General features: G+C 51.4%; 1 protein-coding gene across 2 annotated transcripts in view; it reads right to left on the bottom strand.

Annotated features, from left to right (window-relative positions):
• Window positions 1–25,557, bottom strand: part of tln1 (talin 1) — a 37,296-nt gene that overhangs the window by 7,187 nt on the left and 4,552 nt on the right. The window contains exons 2-51 of one of the 2 annotated variants that reach the window (XM_062413473.1): window positions 22,234–22,305; window positions 20,776–20,938; window positions 19,716–19,813; window positions 18,959–19,088; window positions 18,699–18,851; window positions 17,976–18,118; window positions 17,648–17,775; window positions 17,479–17,539; window positions 16,621–16,725; window positions 15,856–16,011; window positions 15,484–15,585; window positions 15,262–15,338; window positions 14,893–15,073; window positions 14,697–14,810; window positions 14,498–14,606; window positions 14,212–14,420; window positions 14,038–14,136; window positions 13,863–13,925; window positions 13,065–13,232; window positions 12,691–12,985; window positions 12,329–12,495; window positions 12,111–12,239; window positions 11,919–12,032; window positions 11,717–11,830; window positions 11,201–11,335; window positions 10,795–10,923; window positions 10,592–10,694; window positions 9,823–10,031; window positions 9,628–9,747; window positions 9,275–9,472; window positions 8,909–9,048; window positions 7,830–7,923; window positions 7,661–7,750; window positions 6,844–6,966; window positions 6,459–6,602; window positions 6,216–6,377; window positions 5,924–6,064; window positions 5,659–5,840; window positions 5,377–5,509; window positions 4,962–5,063; window positions 4,709–4,879; window positions 4,319–4,567; window positions 4,125–4,244; window positions 3,899–4,045; window positions 3,613–3,779; window positions 3,240–3,423; window positions 3,015–3,140; window positions 1,173–1,289; window positions 919–1,104; window positions 701–808 (exon numbers count right to left, since the gene is read on the bottom strand). In XM_062413473.1, the coding sequence (XP_062269457.1) occupies window positions 701–808; window positions 919–1,104; window positions 1,173–1,289; window positions 3,015–3,140; window positions 3,240–3,423; window positions 3,613–3,779; window positions 3,899–4,045; window positions 4,125–4,244; window positions 4,319–4,567; window positions 4,709–4,879; window positions 4,962–5,063; window positions 5,377–5,509; window positions 5,659–5,840; window positions 5,924–6,064; window positions 6,216–6,377; window positions 6,459–6,602; window positions 6,844–6,966; window positions 7,661–7,750; window positions 7,830–7,923; window positions 8,909–9,048; window positions 9,275–9,472; window positions 9,628–9,747; window positions 9,823–10,031; window positions 10,592–10,694; window positions 10,795–10,923; window positions 11,201–11,335; window positions 11,717–11,830; window positions 11,919–12,032; window positions 12,111–12,239; window positions 12,329–12,495; window positions 12,691–12,985; window positions 13,065–13,232; window positions 13,863–13,925; window positions 14,038–14,136; window positions 14,212–14,420; window positions 14,498–14,606; window positions 14,697–14,810; window positions 14,893–15,073; window positions 15,262–15,338; window positions 15,484–15,585; window positions 15,856–16,011; window positions 16,621–16,725; window positions 17,479–17,539; window positions 17,648–17,775; window positions 17,976–18,118; window positions 18,699–18,851; window positions 18,959–19,088; window positions 19,716–19,813; window positions 20,776–20,905 (6,825 nt within the window). In that variant the 5' untranslated portion in view covers window positions 20,906–20,938; window positions 22,234–22,305. The remainder of the gene's footprint in view (window positions 1–700; window positions 809–918; window positions 1,105–1,172; window positions 1,290–3,014; window positions 3,141–3,239; window positions 3,424–3,612; window positions 3,780–3,898; window positions 4,046–4,124; window positions 4,245–4,318; window positions 4,568–4,708; window positions 4,880–4,961; window positions 5,064–5,376; window positions 5,510–5,658; window positions 5,841–5,923; window positions 6,065–6,215; window positions 6,378–6,458; window positions 6,603–6,843; window positions 6,967–7,660; window positions 7,751–7,829; window positions 7,924–8,908; window positions 9,049–9,274; window positions 9,473–9,627; window positions 9,748–9,822; window positions 10,032–10,591; window positions 10,695–10,794; window positions 10,924–11,200; window positions 11,336–11,716; window positions 11,831–11,918; window positions 12,033–12,110; window positions 12,240–12,328; window positions 12,496–12,690; window positions 12,986–13,064; window positions 13,233–13,862; window positions 13,926–14,037; window positions 14,137–14,211; window positions 14,421–14,497; window positions 14,607–14,696; window positions 14,811–14,892; window positions 15,074–15,261; window positions 15,339–15,483; window positions 15,586–15,855; window positions 16,012–16,620; window positions 16,726–17,478; window positions 17,540–17,647; window positions 17,776–17,975; window positions 18,119–18,698; window positions 18,852–18,958; window positions 19,089–19,715; window positions 19,814–20,775; window positions 20,939–22,233; window positions 22,306–25,557) is intronic. The other variant, XM_062413474.1, reaches the window with a different exon arrangement.

Raw genomic sequence — 25,557 nt, 5'->3', positions numbered from 1 at the left:
GCTGTTTTTAAATCACACAACAATCACTGCGCCTGCTCCTTAGAGAGAGAATCAGGAAATCCTCACAGGACAGATTCTCCTCTAGGAAACAATTCAGAATTAAATCACTAGTGATGCGCTCTCCACTTTAATATTGATTTTAAGAAACAACATAATATATATTTATACGTCTCCTTAAAGCAGAACTTTCAATCTGAACATGTTTGTGGATTAATTAGTCGTGAGGTGTGGAGAGAGGTGGACACAACAAACACAACAAACACAACCAGGTACACACGTAATCTGATCTCCTCACACTGCAGTGATCAGCTGAGAGTGAGTCTTTACTGCTGCTTTATTCTGAAGAGGTCGGCGCTCCTTCCTGTCAGAACAAGCCGCTGTGGGCACTCAGGATGGTTGTTAGAGATTCGGGTGTTCAACCAGTGCATGAACTCTGGAGCCGGGTGTCATGCAGCTACTCACCGGCTGGCACCGACATCAGTGAGCCACAAGTTTAAAGAACATTAACGGAGCGTTGGGGAAGGAGAGAGAAGAGGTCATCAATCACATGACCCGGACATATGGACAGAGCTTTGTGTCCACACTGCTCTGGGACCAGTGGATTTCAGGAAGAGAAGTTGTAAGATGACATTTAAAAAAGGCTTAAGGACACAGATACAACAGGCTCGTCCCTCAGGGACAGCCTGAGACGGCGTCTTACCACCAGCACGTGCTCCAGCAGGCCCAGGTACCCGGTGGCGCACTCGTTGCCGTAGCGCAGCGCCCTCATCTGGACGTCCTTGCTGACGTCAGGGTGGAACGCAGCTTCCTGTTGGGAACAGAACCACGATGACATCAACCTGATGAACCTGGTGTTCAGATGTTCAGAGAGGGAAGTCATGAGTCCACATTGGAGCCTCGGCGGACAGGAGACGTCACCTTGCAGGAGTGCAGCATGTCGGCGATGGCCCTCCGGCTGAGGTTCGCCGTGGCGATGATGTCCTCCTGACGACACGAGTTCCCAGCAGCCACCGCCTTCGCTGTTGCCATGGTGATTCCTTTGGTCATGCGGATGAACTCCTCCGGCGTGGTCGTCTTCGGCGGCGGGTCCGAGCTGCGGAACACCTGCAGGGTAGAGCCTGTTAGAGGACGCAGAGCAGAAGGCCAGCGCTGACCACAGGTCGGGGACTCACAGTCAGCTCCTGCTTGATGTGCTCGATGGTCGCCTCCAGAGCGCGAGTCCCCTTCGTGGCCTCGTCCTCCACGGCCTTCACCGTCTTCAGGAGGGACGTCACGTTGGTCACCATCACCTACCACAGGGGACCAGAGGTCAGACAGGAAACCAGCAGGCACACCTTAGTTCCGTTTATTAATGTAGAAGAAGATCGCCTCACAGCGTGGAAATGAGTCTCCGCCTACTTCCCTAAACGATCAGTCACTGTAAATAAAGATGGACGACGTGGCTCCACCTCCTCCTGAGGTTAAAGAGTATGAGACCAACGCTGCCATCTTGTGGTAGTGATGCACTTTGGAGGAGAGATTGTGGAGCCGTGTCGTCCATCGTTATTTACAGTCCACAAACGCACGTCACATGACCGTTCACCTACACTGGTCATGTGATGTAAACAGGAAGTAGATTGTCTCTGCCGTTGGTTGCTTAGTAACAGAAACTCCTCTTAAGGAGGAGCAGTGAAGGTGACGAGTCACTGACAGGAAGTGCTACTGACAGGAAGTGTAACTGAGAGGAAGTGCTACTGACAGGAAGTGTTACTGACAGGAAGTGCTTCTGACAGGAAGTGCTATTGACAGGAAGTGCTACTGACAGGAAGTTTTACTGACAGGAAGTGCTACGGAGAGTAAGTGTTACTGACAGGAAGTGCTACTGACAGGAAGTGTTACTGACAGGAAGTGTAACTGAGAGGAAGTGCTACTGACAGGAAGTGTTACTGACAGGAAGTGCTTCTGACAGGAAGTGCTTCGAACAGGAAGTGCTACTGACAGGAAGTGCTACTAACAGGAAGTGCTACTGCCAGGAAGTGCTACTGCCAGGAGGTGTTACTGACAGGAAGTGCTTCTAACAGGAAGTGCTACTGCCAGGAAGTGCTTCTAACAGGAAGTGCTTCTGACAAGAAGTGCTTCTGACAGGAAGTGCTACTGACAGGAAGTGCTTCTAACAGGAAGTGCTACTGACAGGAAGTGCTTCTAACAGGAAGTGCTACTGCCAGGAAGTGCTACTGCCAGGAGGTGTTACTGACAGGAAGTGCTTCTAACAGGAAGTGCTACTGCCAGGAAGTGCTACTGCCAGGAGGTGTTACTGACAGGAAGTGCTTCTAACAGGAAGTGCTACTGCCAGGAAGTGCTTCTAACAGGAAGTGCTTCTGACAGGAAGTGCTTCTGACAGGAAGTGCTACTGACAGGAAGAGCTTCTAACAGGAAGTGCTACTGACAGGAAGTGCTACTGATAGGAAGTGCTTCTAACAGGAAGTACTACTGCCAGGAAGTGCTACTGCCAGGAGGTGTTACTGACAGGAAGTGCTTCTAACAGGAAGTGCTTCTGCCAGGAAGTGCTACTGCCAGGAGGTGTTACTGACAGGAAGTGCTTCTAACAGGAAGTGCTACTGACAGGAAGTGCTTCTAACAGGAAGTGCTACTGACAGGAAGTGCTACTGCCAGGAAGTGTAACTGAGAGGAAGTGCTACTGACAGGAAGTGTTACTGACAGGAAGTGTTACTGACAGGAAGTGCTTCTGACAGGAAGTGCTACTGACAGGAAGTGCTACTGCCAGGAAGTGTAACTGAGAGGAAGTGCTACTGACAGGAAGTGTTACTGACAGGAAGTGTTACTGACAGGAAGTGCTTCTGACAGGAAGTGCTACTGACAGGAAGTGCTTCTGACAGGAAGTGCTACTGCCAGGAGGTGTTAGCGACGCTTTGTGTTCCCCGCTGGTCGTCAGGTGGAGGCCAGACGTCACCACAGCAGCAGCGATGTTCTTTAAGTTGAACGCAGCCTCGCGGACGTTGGGTTCGGACTCGTACCTTTGCAGAGTTCTTGAGCTGCAGCATGCTCGGGTCGTCGTGAGGTTTTCCTGCTGCAGCTTTGGTGCTGCTGATGAGGTTACCCAGCGCTTTGGCCACATCTTTGACTGCGTTGATCAGGACCACCTGTAGAGGGCAGCACACACATAAATCAGCCAGGCTCCAATGAACCACCACCACACACCCACACAACCCCACACCAACACAACAAACTGAGGTGTGTACCTGTGTCTCTGGGTCCTCGGATCCCAGACTGGCGGCTCCTAGTTTGACCACATCGGCCAGTCTGGTGATGGTGCCCACGGAGGACTGAGCAGCCTGGGCCAGTCTCTCCTGACTGGCTCCAGCACCGGACACCAGCAGCTTGGTGTCCTCCACCAGAGCCTTCGCTGTCTTCAAGATACATTCTCTGCACACACACAGGAAACAGTTTACCCTCTCAGTGGGTTCATCCTCAACGTTGGAATCTTCTGTCCATCCTCTACGTTCTTTTCATCTGTATTTGTACAACAGAGCAGTACCACCAGACACCACGAGGGGGCAGTGCAGCCAATAGTTCAACCACGACGACCACAAACGGGTTCTGGTTCTTTGGTACCTGTGGTCGGCGAAGGTCTCGGAGTTCTCTCTGTTCAGAGATCCAGCGGTAGCGAACATGATGGTGGTGTCCAGGTCAGCGATGATTCCCGACACGGCGCTGGCTGCCGTGATGCAGGCCTGGGTGCCACGGTTTCCTGCCTGAAGTGACGCCAGCACATGGGAGACCTGCACGAGGACATTTATTAGTGACATGCTAATAACAACACAGATCAGGGTCATTCCGACGCCTGTTCAAATCCTCTTGGGTTGTGCAGCAGAGGGAAGCGAGTGCTCGGCGCTCTGACCTTCTCGGAGACCTTGCGGGCGCTCTCGATCAGCTCCTTCTTGGTGAACGAGTCGTTCGGGCTGCACTGCAGAGCTCCGGCTTTGGTCACCAGAGCCGTGCAGCTGAAACCGAGCTCGCCAACCTGCTTCTTGATGTGAGTACCGATCTGAGAACAAACACAGGACCTGTGAGATCTGGTGTCTCCTGAAGGAAAAGATGACACAAGGTGCGTTTGCTTTATTCACCTCATCGTTCTCTGCAGTCATGGCTGCGTATTTGGCCTCGTTGGCCAGATTTCCGAACTCGTTGGTGAGCTGGTTGGCCAATCCTCCGAGGTCGTCTGGGTTGGTGTTGGATTTGGTCACCTGAAGAGAAGAGGAAATATGAGGAAGGTATAAACGGGTCTGGAGGGTAGGGCTGCTTTTCCCTCATGACTCACCATCTCCTGCACATTGACCGCGATGGCCTTGGCCGTCTTCACCATGGTCGTCTGATAGTCCACGAAGGTGCCGTCAGGTTCCATAGTAGGCGAGTCTTCCATCTTGTTGATGGCGTCGTTGATGGAGTCCACCATCCCGCCCACGGCGCCGGCTGCACTGGCAGCTTCCGCCAGAGTCGCCCCGAGGTCGTCGACGGCTTCCTTCATCATCTGCACCGACTCCTCCAGAGCCTCCTGCATGTGAGCGGCCTGGAGAGGAGAGAAGAGTCAAAACACACCTTCACACGGAAATATTCAACCAGACCAACAAAACAAGTCAGAACCACAATGAAAATGAAATCAAAGGCAGAGGTGGTTTGTCTGAGTTCAGGAAACATGAGGGTTCGGTACCTTGGGGTTTCCTCCCGCCTCCTTGGCGGTGTAGAGCATCTGCAGGGCCGACTCTGTCAGCGTCTTGGTTTGGTCCAGCACGGCCATCTGCTGCTGGCTGCTCACGATCTTAGACGCTGTGCCGATGGCCGCCATGATGAGGGGCTCGAAGTAGCTCGCCATCTGGGACACCTGTTCACGTGACATGTAGAGACAAGTGATGAGCTGCAGTTTACTGCCCCCTGCTGGTCCTCGTTCATTTGACAGACGTTACCTTGTGTCCCAGATGAGAGGCCTCATAACGAGCCGCCACCGCCACGGGGTCGATCAGGTTACTGATCTCATGCACCGAGGCCGCCATCTGCTCATGGAGGTTCTGCAACACACACATTTAAACACTATATTTTGGTACCGCCGACAGGAAGAGCGCACGGAAATACAACTCATACACTTCCCTGTGTCCAGTAGGTGGCACTTTAACTGTGACTGCATATTGTCATGTGTCTTCAGGCCGGACTTTCATCATTTAGTGAAATAATCTACGTGAACTTTTGAGTTTATTTAGAAATGTTAACACCAGGTTACATGTGTCTACTTGTATGTTTCACATGTGGATTCCTCCTGAACAGGAGCTGAGACCCTTTCTCCTGCTGATCTCACAATGTGCTGAGATGATCATGTGTGGTTACCTCCATGGAGATGTCCTCTCGGGGGGTCAGCTGCTGGCTGATGGCGGCTAGAGACGCCTGGTCCACCTCACGGATGCAACCGTTCAGCACGTCGATGGCATCGTCACATTCTCTCTGACCAGGAGCCTTTTCTCTGCACACACGCAGACACACACACAGACACACACACACACACACACACACACACACATACACAGTGTGACACACACGATGATGTTTCAGGCATTGAGCGCCTGCAGCAGCTCAGCATCTCGATCCAGAGTCTGGATCAGAGCTTCTCACCTCATGTTGGTGATGAGTTTCTTGATGGAGTCCGACACAGTCCTGGAGTGTCCTGCCAGCACTGACCACTTGGGGGGGTCTTTGGGGTTGACAGCCAGAGAGCGGGCGGTCTGGATGAGGCCGGTCGAGCTCTCCAGCATCGTCTGCGCTGCCACCACGATGGGCTCCATGGCTGCGTGACCCTGAGGGAGACGACAGGAAGCCGGTTTAGAGACGCAGCACATCATGATAAGACCGCCTCCAGGTCCAGAGCGTGGGGACGAACCTCGGGGCTGATCTGAGCCGGGATGCTGGCGAACTCCGGGTTGGAGGCGAAGGCCGTGAGGTTGTCGACGGCTTCGATCAGAGGAACCGTCGCAGCTTTGCACTTCTCTCTGTTCTCGTGGTTGAAGGCTCCGTCTAAAGCCTGGACAGACGTTTGAGGCTCCATTACACATCAACACTCACGAGAGCTTTCTGATTTTACAAACAACATTTGAAGAGGAAAGTGAAAAAACAATGTTGCCCGTAGAGCAGCTCAAAGCACTGCTGCCTGTAGATCCAGTCTCACTACGGACCTTGATGGACTTGACCAGGTTGGCCGTGGTGTTGGCCACTTCTTTGGCCGACTGCACAAACTGCCTCTTGGCGACCGGGTTGGGAGTCCTGGAGGACGCCAGGCGGCAGGCGTTACACAGAGCTGAGGTGTGTTTGGCCACAATGGTGGCGGCGGAGAGAACCTGAGCAGAGAAACAGAGCAGCACGTGAAGAGCGGCTGACGCAGCAGATCAGCTGGATGCTGCAGAGGCGTGGGCGTGTACCTGCGACTGCGTGCAGGCGGGGTCCACCAGGTTCTGACACGCCATCTGAATGGACTGATTGGCCCGGGCAAACTGGGAGGGGTCCACCAGCCCCTTCTGACCCGCCGAGCTGTTGGGGTCAGACACTCCCACCAGATACGCTGCCTACGGATCAACAGATCACAAGACAGTCGAACCAAGTTACAACCAAACAGTGGTTCTACGTTCATCTGTGAGCAGCTGACTGAGAGACGGTCAAACTGAACTCTATTCTCACATGGACTCATTTCCCAGACACGTGAGGAACCTCCAGAACGTTTCAGGAACACGTCTGAGGTTCAGTTCAGGTCTGAGACCAGCTGTAATGGTTCAGACCACAGAATGAATCCAGTAACCTGCAGTTTACCTGAGCAGCTGCTTCGGTCAGACCACACAGAGCTTTGGAGCCGGCGCTGACTGAATCACCGAACTCTGGCAGATTGGAGTTCTTGGCATTGTGGGAAATCCCAGCCATGGACTCGCCGAGGACCTGTGGACGAGGAGTCACAGATTCAGTCAGGAGATTATGATAATGAATGATTCACTGAGAGGAAGCAAAGCAGATATCTCAACCAACTCTTCGTCATGACTCAGTGTTCAAAAGCAGATTTGATCAGTTTGATGAGATGTTTAAGCAGATTCATCCAGAATTTAATTTCACTTCTGTTGTTTAAAATGTGTTTAGAGATATTTACAGATACTACTAGATACATTATACTGAAATCTAAAATATGCATTTATCATAACCCTCCAAACACATGAACAGTGTATTTAAAGTGTGTTTTCTTTCCTTGATAGAACAGATTCTGTTCTTCAGGTTGTAACTGAGACCGAACCTCTTAAACCCATGGGACTGCTGCCCCCTGTTGGGGGGGGCTGTGTACTGCTGCTGATCTGACAACCTCCCATCTCAATTGGAAAGACTTATGATATTTAATATTTATTTGATATTTACTTTTAACGTCTCATCTTATGAAGGGGGGAGTGGTGGGGCAGACCCCTAGCGCCCTCTATTGGCCAGTAGCAGCTGGTTATATTATCTCAGTTAAAGATACTGAGCTCTTCTGAGAACACGTTCTCTTCAAAGCTCTGAGAGAAACTTCCTCCTCTTATTAATAAACCCAGAATGAAGCAGAAGCTGCTGTGAGATGAGAAGAAGAGAAATGAGCTGGTGGGAAACGAACCTTAGAGTTCTCCATCACACTGTCGATGCAGTCGAAGTACGACAGCTCACTGACGGCCTCCGTCGGGTTCTCCAGCATCCCCCTCACCGACTGCACACACACACAACCGTTAGAACTCACACAGACGCACACAGACACACACCGACCTCAGGTGAACAGCGGTGCTCACCTCCAGTTCTCTGAGAGCGTTGTCACACTCCTTCTGACCCGGCGCCTGCTGAGTGCACATGGTGATGAGCTGGTTGATGCTGTCTGTGACGGCTCTGTGGACACAAACACATGTCAGAGACACATCAGAGACATGTCAGAGACACATCATCAGAGACATGTCAGAGACACATCAGAGACATGTCAGAGACACATCATCAGAGACATGTCAGAGACACATCATCAGAGACATGTCAGAGACACATCAGAGACATGTCAGAGACACATCATCAGAGACATGTCAGAGACACATCATCAGAGACATGTCAGAGACGGGTCAGAGACACATCATCAGAGACACGTCATCAGAGACACGTCATCAGAGACACATCAGAGACACATCATCAGAGACACGTCATCAGAGACACATCAGAGACACATCATCAGAGACATGTCAGAGACGGGTCAGAGACACATCATCAGAGACACGTCATCAGAGACACATCAGAGACACATCATCAGAGACACGTCATCAGAGACACATCAGAGACACATCATCAGAGACATGTCAGAGACACATAATCAGAGACACGTCAGAGACACATCAGAGACATGTCAGAGACACATCAGAGACATGTCAGAGACACATCAGAGACACATCAGAGACACATCAGAGACGGGTCAGAGACACATCAGAGACACATCAGAGACACATCATCAGAGACATGTCAGAGACACATCAGAGACACATCAGAGACACATAATCAGAGACACGTCAGAGACACATAATCAGAGACACATCAGAGACACATCAGAGACACATCATCAGAGACACATCAGAGACACATCAGAGACACATCAGAGACACATAATCAGAGACACGTCAGAGACGGGTCAGAGACACATAATCAGAGACGGGTCAGAGACACATCAGAGACGGGTCAGAGACACATCAGAGACGGGTCAGAGACACATCAGAGACACATCAGAGACATGTCAGAGACACATCAGAGACACATCAGAGACACATCAGAGACACATCAGAGACGGGTCAGAGACACATCAGAGACGGGTCAGAGACACATTAGAGACGGGTGTTACCGAGCGGCAGCTGCCAGCTGGTTCTTCAGGTTGGGGGAGCTGTGGTCGGTGGTCAGAGCTTTGGCTGCCAGCAGCAGTTTACTGGAGGACATGGAGATGGTCTTCAGGTTGGACACCACCTGGGTCTGGTCCTGTTTGGACTGAAGACATCCACTGCTTCAGTAACACAACTCCTGTCTAATTATCCTCCTGTTCTTTAATTCTATTCAAAACAACCATCAATGATATATAAATTAATTAACGCAGAAAGTAGTAATTAATCAATAAATTAATACAATATGATGTAAAATGCTATTTATGTATTTCTACCTTCATTTAATTCTCCCTCTCTCTCTCTCTCCCCTCCCCCCCCCCCCCCCCTCTGACCTGTGATGTTCCTGCCATGTCGACTCCGGCCTCCAGGAAGTTGCTGAAGTCTTGTCCGAACTTGCTGGTGGACCTGGTCAGGTCCTGCGTGGTCCCTCTGGAGGCCTGCACCACCTCGTTGGCCGACTGGTTGAGACCGGCCGCCACCTCGTTGAGCTGAGCCTGAACCTCCTGGAAGCTCCGCCCACTGGACGGGAACTAGGACGGGAAGAGGACCATGCACCAATGAGATGTAACATCATGGGATCTGTTTTCAGGCGTTTCTCTGATTCATTGAGATGAAGACGGTTCCGAGCAGCGGCTCAGTGAACAGACTCAGAACCAGCTTGAATGAAAGGTTGTGTTGCGCTCACAGAGTCCGACAGGAGGGTCTTGCTGGCCTCGCCCACAGTGCGGATGGCGTTGTCCACATCCCTCTGTCCTGGAAGGCAGTTCACGGTTCTGTTCAGGGCCTGGGACACGGCCTTCGCCACCTACACACGGTACACACACGTTAGCTCGGTGGTCGGTGGCTCCTGCTCCGGGCGAAGCGGTGGCCGCGGTCTGACCTGGGCGAGCCTCTGCTGACTCTCTGCGTCCCCGGGCTTAGCGATGGCCCTCTTGGTCTCTTCTATCAGGTTGCCCGACTTGTCCATGACGGCCCCGGCACAGTCCAGCATGGCGTTACGCGCCTGCGAGTCGTCCGTGGCGGCGGCGACGCCCCTGGCGGCGGAGGCCAGGGACTTGAGAGCCTGGGCCACGTCTCTGGCTGCCATGCCTGACACAGAGAGGAGGAATCCATCAAGACACAAGTCACTCAGAAGTCTACACGGTGACACCTGATGGAATCCAACTGGGTCATGAAGCAGAGCAAAGACATGAAGAACTGAGAAACTCATCTTAGAGCTGTGTGTGGAGCTCAGTGTGTGGAGCTCAGTGTGTGTTGTGTGTAGCTCAGTGTGTGTTGTGTGTGTAGCTCAGTGTGTGTAGCTCAGTGTGTGTAGCTCAGTGTGTGGAGCTCAGTGTGTGTAGCTCAGTGTGTGTTGTGTGTGTAGCTCAGTGTGTGTTGTGTGTAGCTCAGTGTGTGTTGTGTGTAGCTCAGTGTGTGTTGTGTGTGTAGCTCAGTGTGTGTAGCTCAGTGTGTGTAGCTCAGTGTGTGGAGCTCAGTGTGTGTAGCTCAGTGTGTGTTGTGTGTGTAGCTCAGTGTGTGTTGTGTGTAGCTCAGTGTGTGTTGTGTGTGTAGCTCAGCGTGTGTTGTGCGTGTAGCTCAGTGTGTGTTGTGCGTGTAGCTCAGTGTGTGTTGTGTGTAGCTCAGTGTGTGTTGTGTGTGTAGCTCACCTGTGTAGTTCTCGTTGCCCTGCGTGGCCTCACTCAGCAGCTGAGCCATGGCTGAGCTCACAGCCTTGGTGCTGGTGCTCAGATCCTGGGAGCATTTCTCAAGCTGAGAGGAACAACATGAAGATTATCCTGCTGCTCGGGGCCAATTGTGTGTGTGTGTGTGTGTGTGTGTGTGTGTGTGTGTGTGTGTGTGTGTCTCTCACCTTCTCTCCTGGCAGTGGTTTGAGTTTCCCCTCTTCAGCTGAAGCCTTGGCCTCCCTCATGTCTTTCTCCAGATCTCTGACCATTGACAAAGCGTTGTCAATCTCCAACGGACCACACGCTTCCTGGGCCTGCGCACACACACACACACACACACACACACACACACACACACACACACACATTGACGAGTGGTCCAGACCGGACTTGCTCAGGTAATCTAACTTTCTGTCTTTAATAAGCTGGAGGCCTGTTTGCTGTGGACGTGCCTTGGGCCTGGAAACTAGAGCTCTACCACTACTTGGAGAGTTCAGTGGATTAAACTGAAACTTGCACAAAGTTCCCAGGATGGGTGTGAGGGATCAGGTAGAAGAACCAGAAGAGGCTCCTGGTTTCAGGGTGAGGTACCTTCTGAGAGGCGGTGCGGAGCTCAGCCAGAGCACTGGCCAGGTTCTTAGCACACTGGCTGAGCTGCATCGCGGACGCCTGGTCACTGATGTTGGGAACAGTGGATTTAGAAGCTGTGACCATCTTAGCACCAGGCTGAGGAGAAGAGAAAACAGTCAGTGTCCAGAAAGGCTTTTCACATTCATGAACAACAATTCATTCTCCAAATGTCAGAACCTTGTATCCTTCAATGAGGCTGGAGCACATGCACATACACATGAGGAGAAAGAATCATTCAAAATGTGAATATCTTCATTAAATGTGGAATCTCTTGTTTTGGGATGTTTCTCTACCAAACACTGATTTCAGGTGATTTAATGAAACCATCCATCACAGGAGAATTTGAAACCTTTTCCCTGTTGACTGGTGAAGCAGCGTTTCACCACAACGTTAAAACACACTTGTGTTGGTGTCTACTCTCTGTGTGTGTGTGGTGTGTGTGGGGGGGGGTGTGCCTGAGCAGCTGGGGCCTGTCACCTGCAGGAAGTTCTGGCCGGCACTGATGAGGGCGAGCTGAGCGCTGGGGCTGTCGGGCTGAGACTGGCTGCCTCGGACTCCCTGGACCAGCTGAGGGATCTGCTCCGCCACCACCTGAACACGAGACATGGAATCAGACCCAGAGACGAGCACGTCCCAGAGGAGACGCTCTGTCAGCAGCAGGAGGCGAGCAGACGTTTACCTTGCAGCTCTGCACCAGCTGCTGCTGGGCGGCCTGGTTCCTGTTGGACGAGGCGGCGTGCTGAGCAGCAGCGATGGTCTGAGTGGCGGCTGCCGCCGCCTGTTTGGCTGCGTTCTGACAGGAAACAGGAAACCAGACATGAACACTGCTTCGCTGCACGACTGAGGCAGAACCAGAGCAGCAGCTCGTTACCTCCAGCTTGTTGACGAGTCGTTTCTTGATGGCGTTCTGGGCGGCGGCGTTGGTGGCCATGCGGAGACCCTCGGCCGCCTCTCGTAGCTTCTGCTGCTGCTCCTCGCTGTCGGGGTTGGCTGCGGCCCCCTGCGGTGAAGACACAAAGACGTGAGAACATTAATATGATGACGTCAGTTCAACACTAAAACAATGGAGGTCAGAGACGGAGGGCGGACCTTAGCCGCCTCCACCATCTTGGCAGTGGCATCGGCCAGCATCTTGGCGGCTGACAGCAGTTTACGCGAGTTCTCCAGGTCCGTCTCTCCCTCGGCATCCATCTTGATGGCGTTGACCAGATCAGACGTGGCCTGGGCGAGAATACGAGCCTGACGAACCATCTCACCTGACGAGTTAGAGAGACGCTTCAATAAGTCACTTCAGGAAACACGTGTTTGATCATCTAACGAGAGAACAGTCACAGATCTTCCTCTGGACACCATGAGATCAACATATCTAATATGTCCTAGATCTATTTCAAGCTAACTGTCAGTAGGACAGAGCGCCCCCTGTGGCCGTTAGCTTAGAGTGCGTCACCCACCAGCATCTCCCATGGAGCTGAAGATGTTCTCGGTGACATCCAGGATGCGGTCGGTGGCTTCTCCGTGGCGTCCGATGGGATGGCCGCCGCTGGCGTACTGTTTGATGTGCTGGAGCAGCTCATTGAGGGCCTGAGTGACGCCGGTGGCAGCCACGCCCACCTGCTTCAGGAGGCCCTCGTCATTGGTCGCCCCCTGTGACGCCTCCACGCAGCCTTCCACAGACTTGGCCACCAGCTTCCCTGCCTCGATCAGCTGCTCCTGGCACACCGGCGAGCTGATGGTCGGAGCCACGACCTGACGACAGAGGGAAGAAGGAAACGAGATGAGACTCCGGGGGCGTGACAGGCGGCGCAGGCTCGAGCGGACGACTCACCCGGGTGCAGGCCACCAGCTGAGACGTGGACAGGGCGCACTGAGTGGCCGCGGCGATCACACGGTTCTGCTGGACCGAGTCCTCCGTCTTCTGGGCCACGTTCTTGGCCCTGAGCACCAGGGCTGCGGCGGCGTTAGCTACAGCTTTAGCTAGCTGCATTAGCATGTCCTGCCAACGACAAACACTCGTCACTATCGATCACTGATCACGCGTCACTCGTGGGAAACAGAGGAGGAGCTGATTATTACATGTTGTGAAAGAAGAATTCAGACGATCAGTGAATGTGAATAAAGACGACGACACGTCTCAGATGTGACTGCAGCCAGCCACCAGGGGGCGATCAAGCTATTCTGGCTTCACTTTTGTGAAATGTCAAGTCGTCCATCTTTATTAACACTCTGGTTGGAAGAAGTTAGAATATTTGGAATTTTGTAGATTATTTATCAAATGATTCTTTATGATTATTCTTATTATTCAAATCTGAAAGTAATAAATATGTTGTTATGACAGCGGAGAGATTTGCCAAGAAATGAGATGAACCACATTAAACAACGTTACAGATCAAATGAATTGACAGTTATATTATTGTTGATAATGTTTACGGTGAATTATGTTGGCCACCATATAATATACATATATATAGATATATATACCTGACCCCTCCCTTCTGAACTCTATCCTCTGAATTATTGACAGATTGGATTATGATCACGTGGATTATTATTCATAGCGTCTCATTAGAGAGGTTTTGATTGGCTCTTCAGTTTGGAGCGTTGGCCTGACGGACACGTTTGTTACCAGGATTTGATATAAAGTGAGGACCCTCCCTCTGCTTCCCCTGAGAGATCCGTTACCTAGAAACTGTCAGATGAAACACACACATTCATCATCCTCCTGTGTGAGTGTTGTCACCTCCTCACTCTCAGGGTTGAGAGGCTGCAGTTCACAGCAGAGCAGCAGAATGAAGACTCACCTGGAACTGGGGATCCGTGTCCGTCTCTCCGATGTGCGACAGCAGCTCCCCGCTGGCCTGACCCACGTTTCCTGCGGCCTGCAGCAGGATCTGACGCGGCTGCAGGAAAACAACACGTCACTCAAACTGCAGAGAGGAGAACCTGACACCTGTCCGTCTCAGTCCTGCACTGACCTCTGTGTTGGCCGGCTGAGCGGTCTTCAGCATGTCGGAGACGGCACACGCCAGGTTCTTAGCGGCGCCCAGCAGCTGCTGACCGTTCGCTCCTTCGTCCTCCATGAGCGCCGCCAGCAGTTTGACCCCCTTGGACATCTCCGTCAGGTTGGAGGAGATGGTGGTGACCGCACAACCCACGGCCGTGTAGTCCGTCTCTGCCGGGTCGCCTGACGACAGGGTCATCGAAAAATCAATTTGAGGCCCAGACCGACTCTATGTGAAGAAACACGGCCGCCGACTCTACCTGCGGTGAGGTTGACCATGGAGGCGGTGCCTGCTGTGATGGCGTCCACCTGGGAGTGGATCTCGTGTTTGGACTCGTCCATCTTGTTTTTGCGCCAGGCCTGGGACGCCTGAAACAAGGAAAGAGAAGTCCTCCGGTCACAGAGACGCAGAGCGGACACATCAGCACACGGATCAAGAATCAAGGAGTTCAATCTCACGGCGTCGGTTCCCAGCGGCGGCAGAGTGTCGAAGTCGGCCAGAGCGGCCTGAGCAGCCTGGACCGCCGTCATACTGGAGTTAATGGTTCCAGTCAGAGCCTGTTGAGCTGACGTCTGAGGAAACACAGGAAATACTGTCACCACCAAGACCCACTGCGCCACGGACCAGATCAGAGTGTGGTGCTCTGTGTCTCACCAGCGGAGGCATGTGTCCCCGGTGCATCTGTCCACTGGTGATGTGCTGCTTGGCCTGAGGCATGGAGCCCATCTGGAAGCTCTCCGGTCCCCCGGCTCCGGAGCGCATGATGGCCGGCAGCGCCACCGAGCCCGTCTCCACCTTCCCCACCTTGTTGAACTGCTGCTGCAGCAACGTGGACCTGGAGGGAGGAGACGGGCCAGAGGTGAGAGAGAGAGAGAGAGAGAGAGAGAGACAGAGAGAGAGAGAGAGAGACAGAGAGAGAGAGAGAGAGAGACAGAGAGAGAGAGAGAGAGACAGAGAGGAGACGGGCCAGAGGTGAGAGAGAGAGAGAGAGAGAGAGAGACACACACACACACACACTCTTACTTTTTGGGCGACACAGAGTCTTCCAGCATCGTTGACTCTTCATCTCCTTCCAGTCCAAAATGATCTTTGCTCTTCTTCTGTAGTCGTAAACAAAAGGAACGTGTTAGACATTCAGCTGCTTCTGTCTCAGAAGATCAAGATCAGAGGTTCACTCAGATCCCAGGGTTTGAAGACCAGGACACTGATCTGAGGATTTGACTGGTATGTTTTCCACATGTTGACCTTCTTGAGGATGATGTCGATGTATCCGGCGATGAGCTGAGCGATCTGCTCCCCCTCAGTGGTCTGCACAGAGTAGTACCCGTCCTGATAGTCTCCAAAGTCCTGGAAGATCAAGGTCACACACATGCTCCTGAGTTTCAACAGCTTTCTGCCTTCAGCTGTTTCTATTCAGCGGCTGCATGCATCTGGAGACTGTTTCCCAGCGCTGACACTAGTCCCACTACCAGGCTTCAACCATTAACTCTCTAGCATTCACAGATCACAGGAGGCCTCTGTGGAACATCTACACCTATCTATCTAGAAGAAACACCTCCTGCTTCCTCAAGCAGCAGCTCAGGGTCAAGGTTCAGTCCTGCCCCTTGAGGAACTCACCAGGGTGAAGCTCTTGGGCGAAGCAGCCCAGCGTTTGATGTTGGTCAGGTTCCACTCCTGGATCACCTCCTTCGTCTTCTCGTCCACCCTCATCACGCACTCCTTGGTGATTCCCAGCAGACGAGGGACCAGTTTGTTCTTTCCCTTCATTTTCTCCTGCAGGACGTTAAATCACACAACTCGCTGAGTTTCATTCTGTTTGACGTGTTGCTGTGAGTAAAACACTGATCCCTGTTTCTGTCCTCCTGCTTCGACACCAGAGACGTGATCGCCCCCTGGTGTCTGCACCACAGCTCATTAACACTCCTCCTCCATGTTAGCAAAGGGGACATGCTAACCCTAACCCTTACTAAAAGCAGACGTTACATAAAAGTGTTTCGTTTCAGTTTGGTTTGAATCAGCTGTTAGACGAAATAAAAACAGGCTGAGACGTGATGATTGACAGCTGAGACTGGCTCCTGATTGGTTGAGAGCATGCACAATACGGCACACTGAGTCATCTTGATAATTCAAATATAATATGAGCGGCTGTGGCTCAGGAGGAAGATGTCAGTGGTTTGATTCCTGGCTCCTCCTCATATCAGTGTTTGGAGTGACAGAAATCACAAAGCACAAGAATCAGAAGATTCTAAATTAGTTTTAAATGTGACTGAATTTTCCATTTAGATGTTTTCTTATTTAAAAATGTGAAAACATGTCCATCCATCAACCCTCTGTTCTCCGTGCTCCACCCGGCTCCACCCTGACAGAGAAGCGTCTCCTCACCTTGACCAGAAAGAAGGACACTCCGTACGTCTTCAGGGACCTGGCCAGCTTCACGTAGCTGACCTTGGCCTCGATCTCCGTCATGTTCTGGCTGTTTTTGTGGGCCTGCAGGACACGAGAGGGGATGAGAGGAGGAGGAGTCATCTCCTTCACAGCAGCTGCTCACGGCTCAGAGAAACTAAAGGTTCTGTTCAGACCTGGTGTCAACACCCGACCTGAGGGACCTGCTCATGTGTTCAACTTGTCTGTTCACACCTGGAATTAAAGTGCGTCCCTGAATGTGTCTCCTCTGATCATGTGATCAGGTTTCACTTCCTGCTCTAATATCAGGTCGTTTCTGTTCATGAAGACAAAACATGCGTCTCCACCAGAATCATCGTTATGTCGAGTTACAGGTTTGTACACGTACGACACACTGACCCCGACATTTGTTCTCACAACCAGAACCTGCAGAACATGTGAGGAACCTGTCTGTAAAATGTGAGGAACACGGCAGGAACATGTGAGGAACCTGCAGAACATGTGAGGAACACGGCAGGAACATGTGAGGAACATGTCTGGAACATGTCTGGAACATGTCTGTGGCTCAGTTTATGTCTGATCAGCTTGAGAAGAGTAAAATACTTCAGCTCATTGTGAAACTGCCGAGGTTGGAGGACGCGAGCTGACTAGACGTCCTCCGGCTGTTGGTGTGGACACGTCTACGTCCACACTGATGACAGAATGAGGTCAGCAGACGACCCCCCGCTGTGTCTGAGTGGTCGGACGCATCGAGGACACATCTGGATCTTTGTGATCGGACGTAAACACCGGGTCTGTGAACTTTATCTGTGACGACTCGTGATGTCTGGTTCTCACCTGGAAGATTTTCTTCTCTCCTTTGTTCTTGATATACTCTTTGGGAAGGAACTCCTTTAGACTGAGGAGAAAGATTACAGCTACAAATCAACAACAAAACTCAAAAGATAGAAATAATAACAATGCTGCAGAGGAGGGACAGTGAGGAGGCGTTGCAGGCGGAGCTCACTCCAGGAATCCAGGCTTGTGCTTGGTCTCGTTGTGGTCGCCGAACTGGATCTGACACTGATAACCTGCAAACTCACAGGCCTTGTCAAAGGAGACGGGGTGGGAGCCGTTCAGGATGTCGTCACGGGCCTGTGGCAGACACACACACACACACACACACGGTAACACAAACACACACAAACACGGCAACACACACACACAGGAGAACACATGAAACCAAAAGAACAACCTGAGTAGAACAAACTCAAGAATACTTGATTCTGATTGGCTGGATTGGTGAAGAGGGAACTGAAGCAAGGATTATGGGATGGATGTGGCAGCTGGTGTACCTGCACGTAGAGCAGGTTGAGCTGGACCGGATCTCTGGAGTCCACGTTCTGGTCCGAGTAGAAGAACTTCCTCCTGAGCAGCAGCATCTCTGTCTCCTCCACGCCCTGCTCCCTCAGCGTCCGGCCGTGGTCCAACCAGTTCACTGAGGACAGACACAGGAGACACTGACGCAGGAGACACTGACACAGGAGACACTGACGCAGGAGACACTGACGCAGGAGACACTGACGCAGGAGACACTGACGCAGGAGACACTGACACAGGAGACACTGACGCAGGAGACACTGACACAGGAGACACTGACACAGGAGACACTGACGCAGGAGACACTGACGCAGGAGACACTGACACAGGAGACACAGACACAGGAGACACTGACACAGGAGACACTGACGCAGGAGACACTGACGCAGGAGACACTGACGCAGGAGACACTGACACAGGAGACACTGACGCAGGAGACACTGACGCTCTCAGACACCGACTTACAGATATTAATCTGACTGATTAGGTGAGTCATTGTTTTAGTAGGATTTTGAATGGAATGAATGTAAAGATGATGTCGGTTCCCTCCCGTCTCCAGTTCATCTGATCTGATCCACATTCACAACCTTTCTTCTCTTATCACAAAAAAGAATTTCCCATCAAAATATGATATGTGTGATAGTATAGACCGTGTGTGTGTGTAAGCGTGTGTGTGTGTGTGTGTGTGTCTCTCTTACACTCGTCGTCTGTGTGCAGTTTCTGCTTCAGCTTCTCCATCTTCTTGTCGTCTCTCAGCAGAGTCTTGTCTCTCTTCAGTGTCCCTGTGGTCTCTTCCTTCTTCTCCTCGCCGATGTCTCGCACCAGCGAGTACTCGTCATAGTTTGTGATGCCTGAAACACACACACAGACACACACACAGACACACACACATTACAGGACTCCAGTAGACTCTACAGTCGGTCTCGTTCTGGAGGTGAGACTCAGAGAAACAACCGACCTATTCTGGCGCAGATGGTCATGAGCATGTCGCTGACGATCTTGGAGTCGTCCACCATGACGGTCTTCACTGTGCCGTCCAGCATGCGGATCTTCAGAGGCCTCTGCTTCTTCTTGTAGTCCAGAGTGTCCTGACAGACAGGACACGTTTAATTCACAGTTTTAGAGGCTGTGGAAACCCAGAGGAAGTTATTGAGTCAGAAGTCCCTGTTGTCCCAGTGTGTCTCCACAGGACGTGAGCTGCAGAGGACCAGGACAGACACAGGAGGTCAAGCCCAGCTGAAATACTGCCCTGACTCATAGGAGGTCTCGGTGACCTTTGACCTCTGAAGTCTAATCAGTCCAAGTGAACATTTGTACTAAATAGAAAAGATTCTTTCACGTCTTCATGAGACTGGGATGGACACATAATACCTCCGACCCCTAGGTGGCGCTTCCATGTTCATTCATGTATATACTTTACTTTACTAAAATGATGGTTATTTTCTTTAGTCAAGTTCTATTGAAGTAATTTATAATAAATTTATAGTTAAACTGTAAAGAATCAAACCTCAGCTACATTTATTCGTCATAAGACAATAACAACATGTTAGGAATCATTGATTATTAAACTTAATATATATATGGAATCAGAAATGTAACTTGACTCCCTTATATCAACATGAGCCACAGAGCCGAGGGGCTCAGGTTCTAATTCAAACCACACTGGACCTGTTTCTTCATCTTTCCAGTTCTGGTGTGTATTTGTTGTGACTCACTCCATTCCTCAGCATGTAGTAATCCAGGGCCTTCCCTGCCTCCAGCCAGATGCCTTTCTTTGGGTCTTCATCAGACAGGAACAGCCCGTAGTCTGAGGCTGCAGAGGAAAGAGAGTCAGAGTGGAGCTCTCTGTACCTGCTCTGCACCACCATGTGTGAACGTGAGTGAGACGTGATGTTAACATGATCACGTGACCTCTGCAGCAGAGGGAACGGGTCACTTCCTGTCTGTGGATCTGATGCTGAACGAGTCTGTGCAGAAAACACAGACTCTGGATCTGACCTGGAGTAAACGTCCTGCATGTGAACGGGTTGGAACACGCGACCTCAGAGCTGCTGTGAGACGTCTCACGTAAAGACACACAACTCTGGACTCTTCTCAGTTTACAGCTGTTTGCAGCTCTCGTGCAGATCCTGTAATCGTCCACACTCCCTCCTCTGTGAGTGACACGCTGCCTGATCGCTCCCGTGTTCAACTCCCCCTCCCCGGCCCCTGACCCACAGCAGGTCTCAGATCAGTTCTACAAGCTGACAGTGAAGGATCCGGACTCTGCTTCAGGCACAAGTCACAAAACATCTCACAAGTGAGAAGTGAATTCAAACCAACAGGTATTTATTTATCTGTTTAGTGTTGCTGACTGATTCAGAACCAAATCTCAACATTAATGTGATGAAGCTATTTTCATTACAACTGTTCCCCATGTATTTCATGTTGTTTGAGTGTTTGACTCATTTTCATGAATGAAGACGTCGGACAAGAAGCTTTAAATTCATTAGGACGTTAACGATGTTCACTTCTGAGGATTGTGTGAAGTCATGTTTGAGCAAACACACTTTGAGGGTTTTCTGATCCATTGTTGAATCTTGAACAAACATTGTTTATCTTATATTATGACTTTCAGCTCAGTCGACTTGTCCTGTCCCCGAGTGTGTGTGTGTGTGAGTGTGAATGTGTGTGTGAGTGTGAATGTGTGTGTTAGTGTGTGTGTGTGTGAGTGTGTGAGTGTGTGAGTGTGTGAGTGTGTGAGTGTGTGTTAGTGTGTGTGAATGTGTGTCTCACGCTGGCCGAGCTGTGCCTCAGGAACTCTCTCCCTGATCATGCGGCAGGCGTCGTACACCATGGTGGACGGTTCAAACTGCATCGTCTTCACCACGTTCCCCACGCCGATCTTGAGTGACAGGGCCACCATGACTGCTGCTCTGCACCTCGGCCCGACTCACTCCTGCAAAACATTCAAACAACCCTGATCAGAGTGGACTGTAGGTGGCGCTGTTTGTGAACAGGATTATACAGAAACTAAAAAACGTTTTCCACTGAACTCGTGACCTTGTAGGGCAGATCCAGGAACCTGTGATCTCTTTAACATTGTCAGATCAAATCCTTCTAACATTTTCACTCAGAGAATAATATGATCCTAATTCATGCTTCTGAAGATATTCATGAGTGTGTTGTTGTTGCTTCAGCTGAAGGATAAAGTTCAGTCAGAAGGAAGCTTGACTCAAACACAACTTTACAGAGTGGAGGGTGTGACGTTGAGAAAGAGGAACAGCAGTTCTATTTACATCAGAACAAGAAACTGCAGAAACCGATTTCTATAACCGGCTCCACACATTCATACCCAGCTTCTCAGAAAACACTGTTCACGTCTCATCTGACGTCATGTGACACGGAACCGACTTTAATAAGAAACCCAACAGAGTGAGGACATGTGGTCCAGGGGTCCCTTCTTCATGGGCTGTTTGAGGGTCAGGCATTCAGTTTGGAGGGTTAGGGACTAGTGTGTGTGTGTGTGTGTGTGTGTGTGTGTGTGTGTGTGTGTGTGTGTGTGTGTGTGTGTTTGTGTGAGTGTGTGTGTAAACCACAATGTGAAGAAAACAGAAATAAGGAAACAGAAATGTCAGTTTGTGTCAAAGCAGAAACTCGAACCACAACATCTGTGACACAAAGTGAGAGTTCATCTTCATCAATGTGACGAACAAGAGGAGGAAGTTCCCTCTGCTCTTTCCTCTTCAGTCGCTCGAGTTCAACGAGACTTTTCTGCACTTAGAGCTGAATCAAACTCATGGAGCTGTAAATGTTCCATGTTTGATTCTAGTGTGAGCTGCAGTACCACCAGAAGCCTGCAGGACGCCGGCGGGAGGACGAGGCCGTGAGCTAAGACCAGGAGAGAGAGCGAGGCCGTGAGCTGCAGAGCGTTGGAGAGAGAGAGAGGCATGTGTTGGCGTCCCAGCTCCGAGGGATTGGATGTCACAACACAGACGCCCTCACATCCTGCTGACACCGTCTCACTATCAGTTCCTCTTTCTGTTGCTGGCTCCATGACGGCCGGATGCAACCGGTCAGATCTCAGGCTGCAGCCGGCAGAATGAACTCCACGTAGTAACAGATAAAACAAGAGATTTCTGGAGAAGAAGAGTCGTTCTCCTTCAACATGAGTTCCTCCACGAATCAATCTATCATTTGATCAGGTTCATTCCTCTGACATTGAGTGTTTTAAAGAAGAAAGAAGGGGAGTACCTGATGTAAAACACTGTTTGAGTGACAGCCCTCCTGTCCAATCAGATGCACAGCTCTGGAGTTCTTCTTTGGCTGAAAAATTAGAAACCAACAAAAAACAGGTTACATTCAAACAAGCTTTAAAGGAAACGGCCTCATCTCCTCAGCCGGGATGCAAATACACAAGTGTTGAACTGTGGTTTCATGAGGAGAGTGTTGTGGAGCTGTGAGCTCAGAGGTGCTGTCGTTTTAAATTTAAACAGGATCATACAAACAACAACTTCCTGCTTCAAGGAGCTGGAAACTCAAGAATCCTCTGTCGCCCAGCCTGTGCAGAAAAGATCCAGTTTCAGAGCCTCAGCTTCAAAGCAGGTGAAATGAAGTCAGTTCACACAAATACTTTACAAGCTGAGTCTGGTTCTACTGCTGAGGTCGACTGTTTATCTGCAGCAACACGTCTGGAGCCACGTCAGGACCTCTGGCTCCGGAACAACCTCCCAGCTCAGGCTGCTGGTTCCCTTTAATGGTGTGTGTGTGTGTGTGTGTGTGAGCGTGTGTGTGCGTGTGTGTGTGTGTTTGAGCGTGTGTGTGTGTGTGTGTGTCCAGTGTCAGTGGATCTTCTCTCTTGTGAGATCCCCTCTCACTCGATGTCACTTCCTGTTTAAAAAGCGCTCACATGCCATAAAAGGACATGTGAGTGTTTCTCATGTTGTTTCCTTGAAGCTGTGATCAGCACTGGATCCCGAGCTCAGCCGGAGACCGTGTGTTTGTGAGGACGCAGATAAGAAGACGTTTGTCTGCTCCATTAAGAACAAAGAGGTTCAAACACAGAGATGATCCTCGACCTGAAGACGAGGAGTCACAACACTAATCACTGCACTGACTGGGAAATGAGGAAGAGTTCACCACAGGCTGCAGCCAATCACAAACTAGAATGTGTCTAAATCAGTTTTCAGACCTGAACTGAAGCTGTGACGTGTTCCTGACGTGTTCCTGACGTGTCCCTGACGTGTTCCTGACGTGTCCCTGACGTGTTCCTGACGTGTCCCTGACGTGTCCCTGACGAGTCCCTGACGTGTCCCTGACGTGTCCCTGACGTGTTCCTGACGTGTTCCTGACGTGTCCCTGACGTGTTCCTGACGTGTCCCTGACATGTCCCTGACGTGTTCCTGACATGTCCCTGACGGGTCCCTGACGGGTCCCTGACGTGTTCCTGACGTGTCCCTGACATGTCCCTGACGTGTTCCTGACGTGTCCCTGACGTGTTCCTGACGTGTTCCTGACGTGTTCCTGACGTGTTCCTGACGTGTCCCTGACGTGTTCCTGACGTGTCCCTGACATGTCCCTGACGTGTTCCTGACATGTCCCTGACGGGTCCCTGACGTGTTCCTGACGTGTCCCTGACATGTCCCTGACGTGTTCCTGACGTGTCCCTGACGTGTTCCTGACGTGTCCCTGACGTGTCCCTGACGTGTTCCTGACATGTCCCTGACGTGTTCCTGACGTGTCCCTGAGATGTCCCTGACGTGTCCCTGACGTGTTCCTGAGATGTCCCTGACGTGTTCCTGACGTGTCCCTGACGTGTTCCTGACGTGTTCCTGACGTGTCCCTGACGTGTTCCTGACGTGTTCCTGACGTGTTCCTGACGTGTCCCTGACGTGTCCCTGACGTGTTCCTGAGATGTCCCTGACGTGTTCCTGACGTGTCCCTGACGTGTTCCTGACGTGTCCCTGACGTGTCCCTGACGTGTCCCTGACGTGTTCCTGACATGTCCCTGACGTGTTCCTGACATGTCCCTGACGTGTCCCTGACGTGTCCCTGACGTGTTCCTGAGATGTCCCTGACGTGTCCCTGACGTGTTCCTGAGATGTCCCTTACGTGTTCCTGACGTGTCCCTGACGTGTCCCTGACGTGTTCCTGACGTGTTCCTGACGTGTCCCTGACGTGTTCCTGACGTGTCCCTGACGTGTCCCTGACGTGTTCCTGACATGTCCCTGACGTGTTCCTGACATGTCCCTGACGTGTCCCTGACGTGTTCCTGAGATGTCCCTGACGTGTCCCTGACGTGTTCCTGAGATGTCCCTGACGTGTTCCTGACGTGTTCCTGACGTGTCCCTGACGTGTCCCTGACGTGTTCCTGACGTGTTCCTGACGTGTCCCTGACGTGTCCCTGACGTGTTCCTGACATGTCCCTGACGTGTTCCTGAGATGTCCCTGACGTGTTCCTGACGTGTCCCTGACGTGTTCCTGACGTGTTCCTGACGTGTCCCTGACGTGTCCCTGACGTGTTCCTGACGTGTTCCTGACATGTCCCTGACGTGTTCCTGACGTGTCCCTGACGTGTCCCTGACGTGTCCCTGACGTGTTCCTGAGATGTCCCTGACGTGTCCCTGACGTGTCCCTGACGTGTCCCTGACGTGTTCCTGACGTGTTCCTGACGAGTCCCTGACGTGTCCCTGACGTGTCCCTGACGTGTCCCTGACGTGTTCCTGACGTGTTCTTGACGAATCCCTGACGTGTCCCTGACGTGTCCCTGACGTGTCCCTGACATGTCCCTGACGTGTCCCTGACGTGTCCCTGACGTGTCCCTGACGAGTCCCTGACGAGTCCCTGACGTGTTCCTGACGTGTTCCTGCAGCGGTCAGATAGTGAACATGTCTCGTCCTCCAGGCCGACCACACTCTGCTGGTCAGAAACTTATCGTATGAAACCCGTTTCCTCTCCGAGCAGCGCAGCGGGGCCGAGGCGTCCATCATGTGATGCTGCAGATGTTCAGAGATCACTCAACTCTCTGAATGTTAGAAGCTCTCCCTGTAGCACCGGCCTGAGGAGCCTCCAGCACAGCCTTCTGTCCCGAGCTTCTTAACAACAGCCAACTGATCTGTGACCTCATCATTTGATAATAATAATAATAATAATAATAATAATAAGCATGTTCGTGACATCAGTTTGTCTTCAAGTCCAGAATCAACCACCACATCAACCATTAGCTGCAGTTTTAGGTCCATGTCAGAAACATTCTCCGTTCACACCAACACACCTGACAGCACAGGTCACATGACCTCTCACCTACACTGGTCATGTGATGTAAACAGGAAGTAGATTGTCTACGCTGCAGGTAGTTGCTTATTAACAGAAAAAACTCTGAGTATTCCTGCTCGGTCACGAAGGAGCTGGTCTCAGACCTGCAGGTGAAATCCAGAGGGTCGTCTCCAGAGGGTCGTCTCCAGAGGGTCGTCTCCAGAGGATCGTCTCCAGAGGGTCGTCTCCAGAGGGACGTCTCCAGAGGGACGTCTCCAGAGGGTCGTCTCCAGAGGGTCGTCTCCAGAGGGTCGTCTCCAGAGG

Source organism: Platichthys flesus, chromosome 19 (assembly GCF_949316205.1).
Source record: "Platichthys flesus chromosome 19, fPlaFle2.1, whole genome shotgun sequence".
NCBI lineage: Eukaryota > Metazoa > Chordata > Actinopteri > Pleuronectiformes > Pleuronectidae > Platichthys > Platichthys flesus.
The sequence above is the reverse complement of the archived record's forward strand: the minus strand, read 5'-3'. Positions and strand labels throughout refer to the sequence as shown.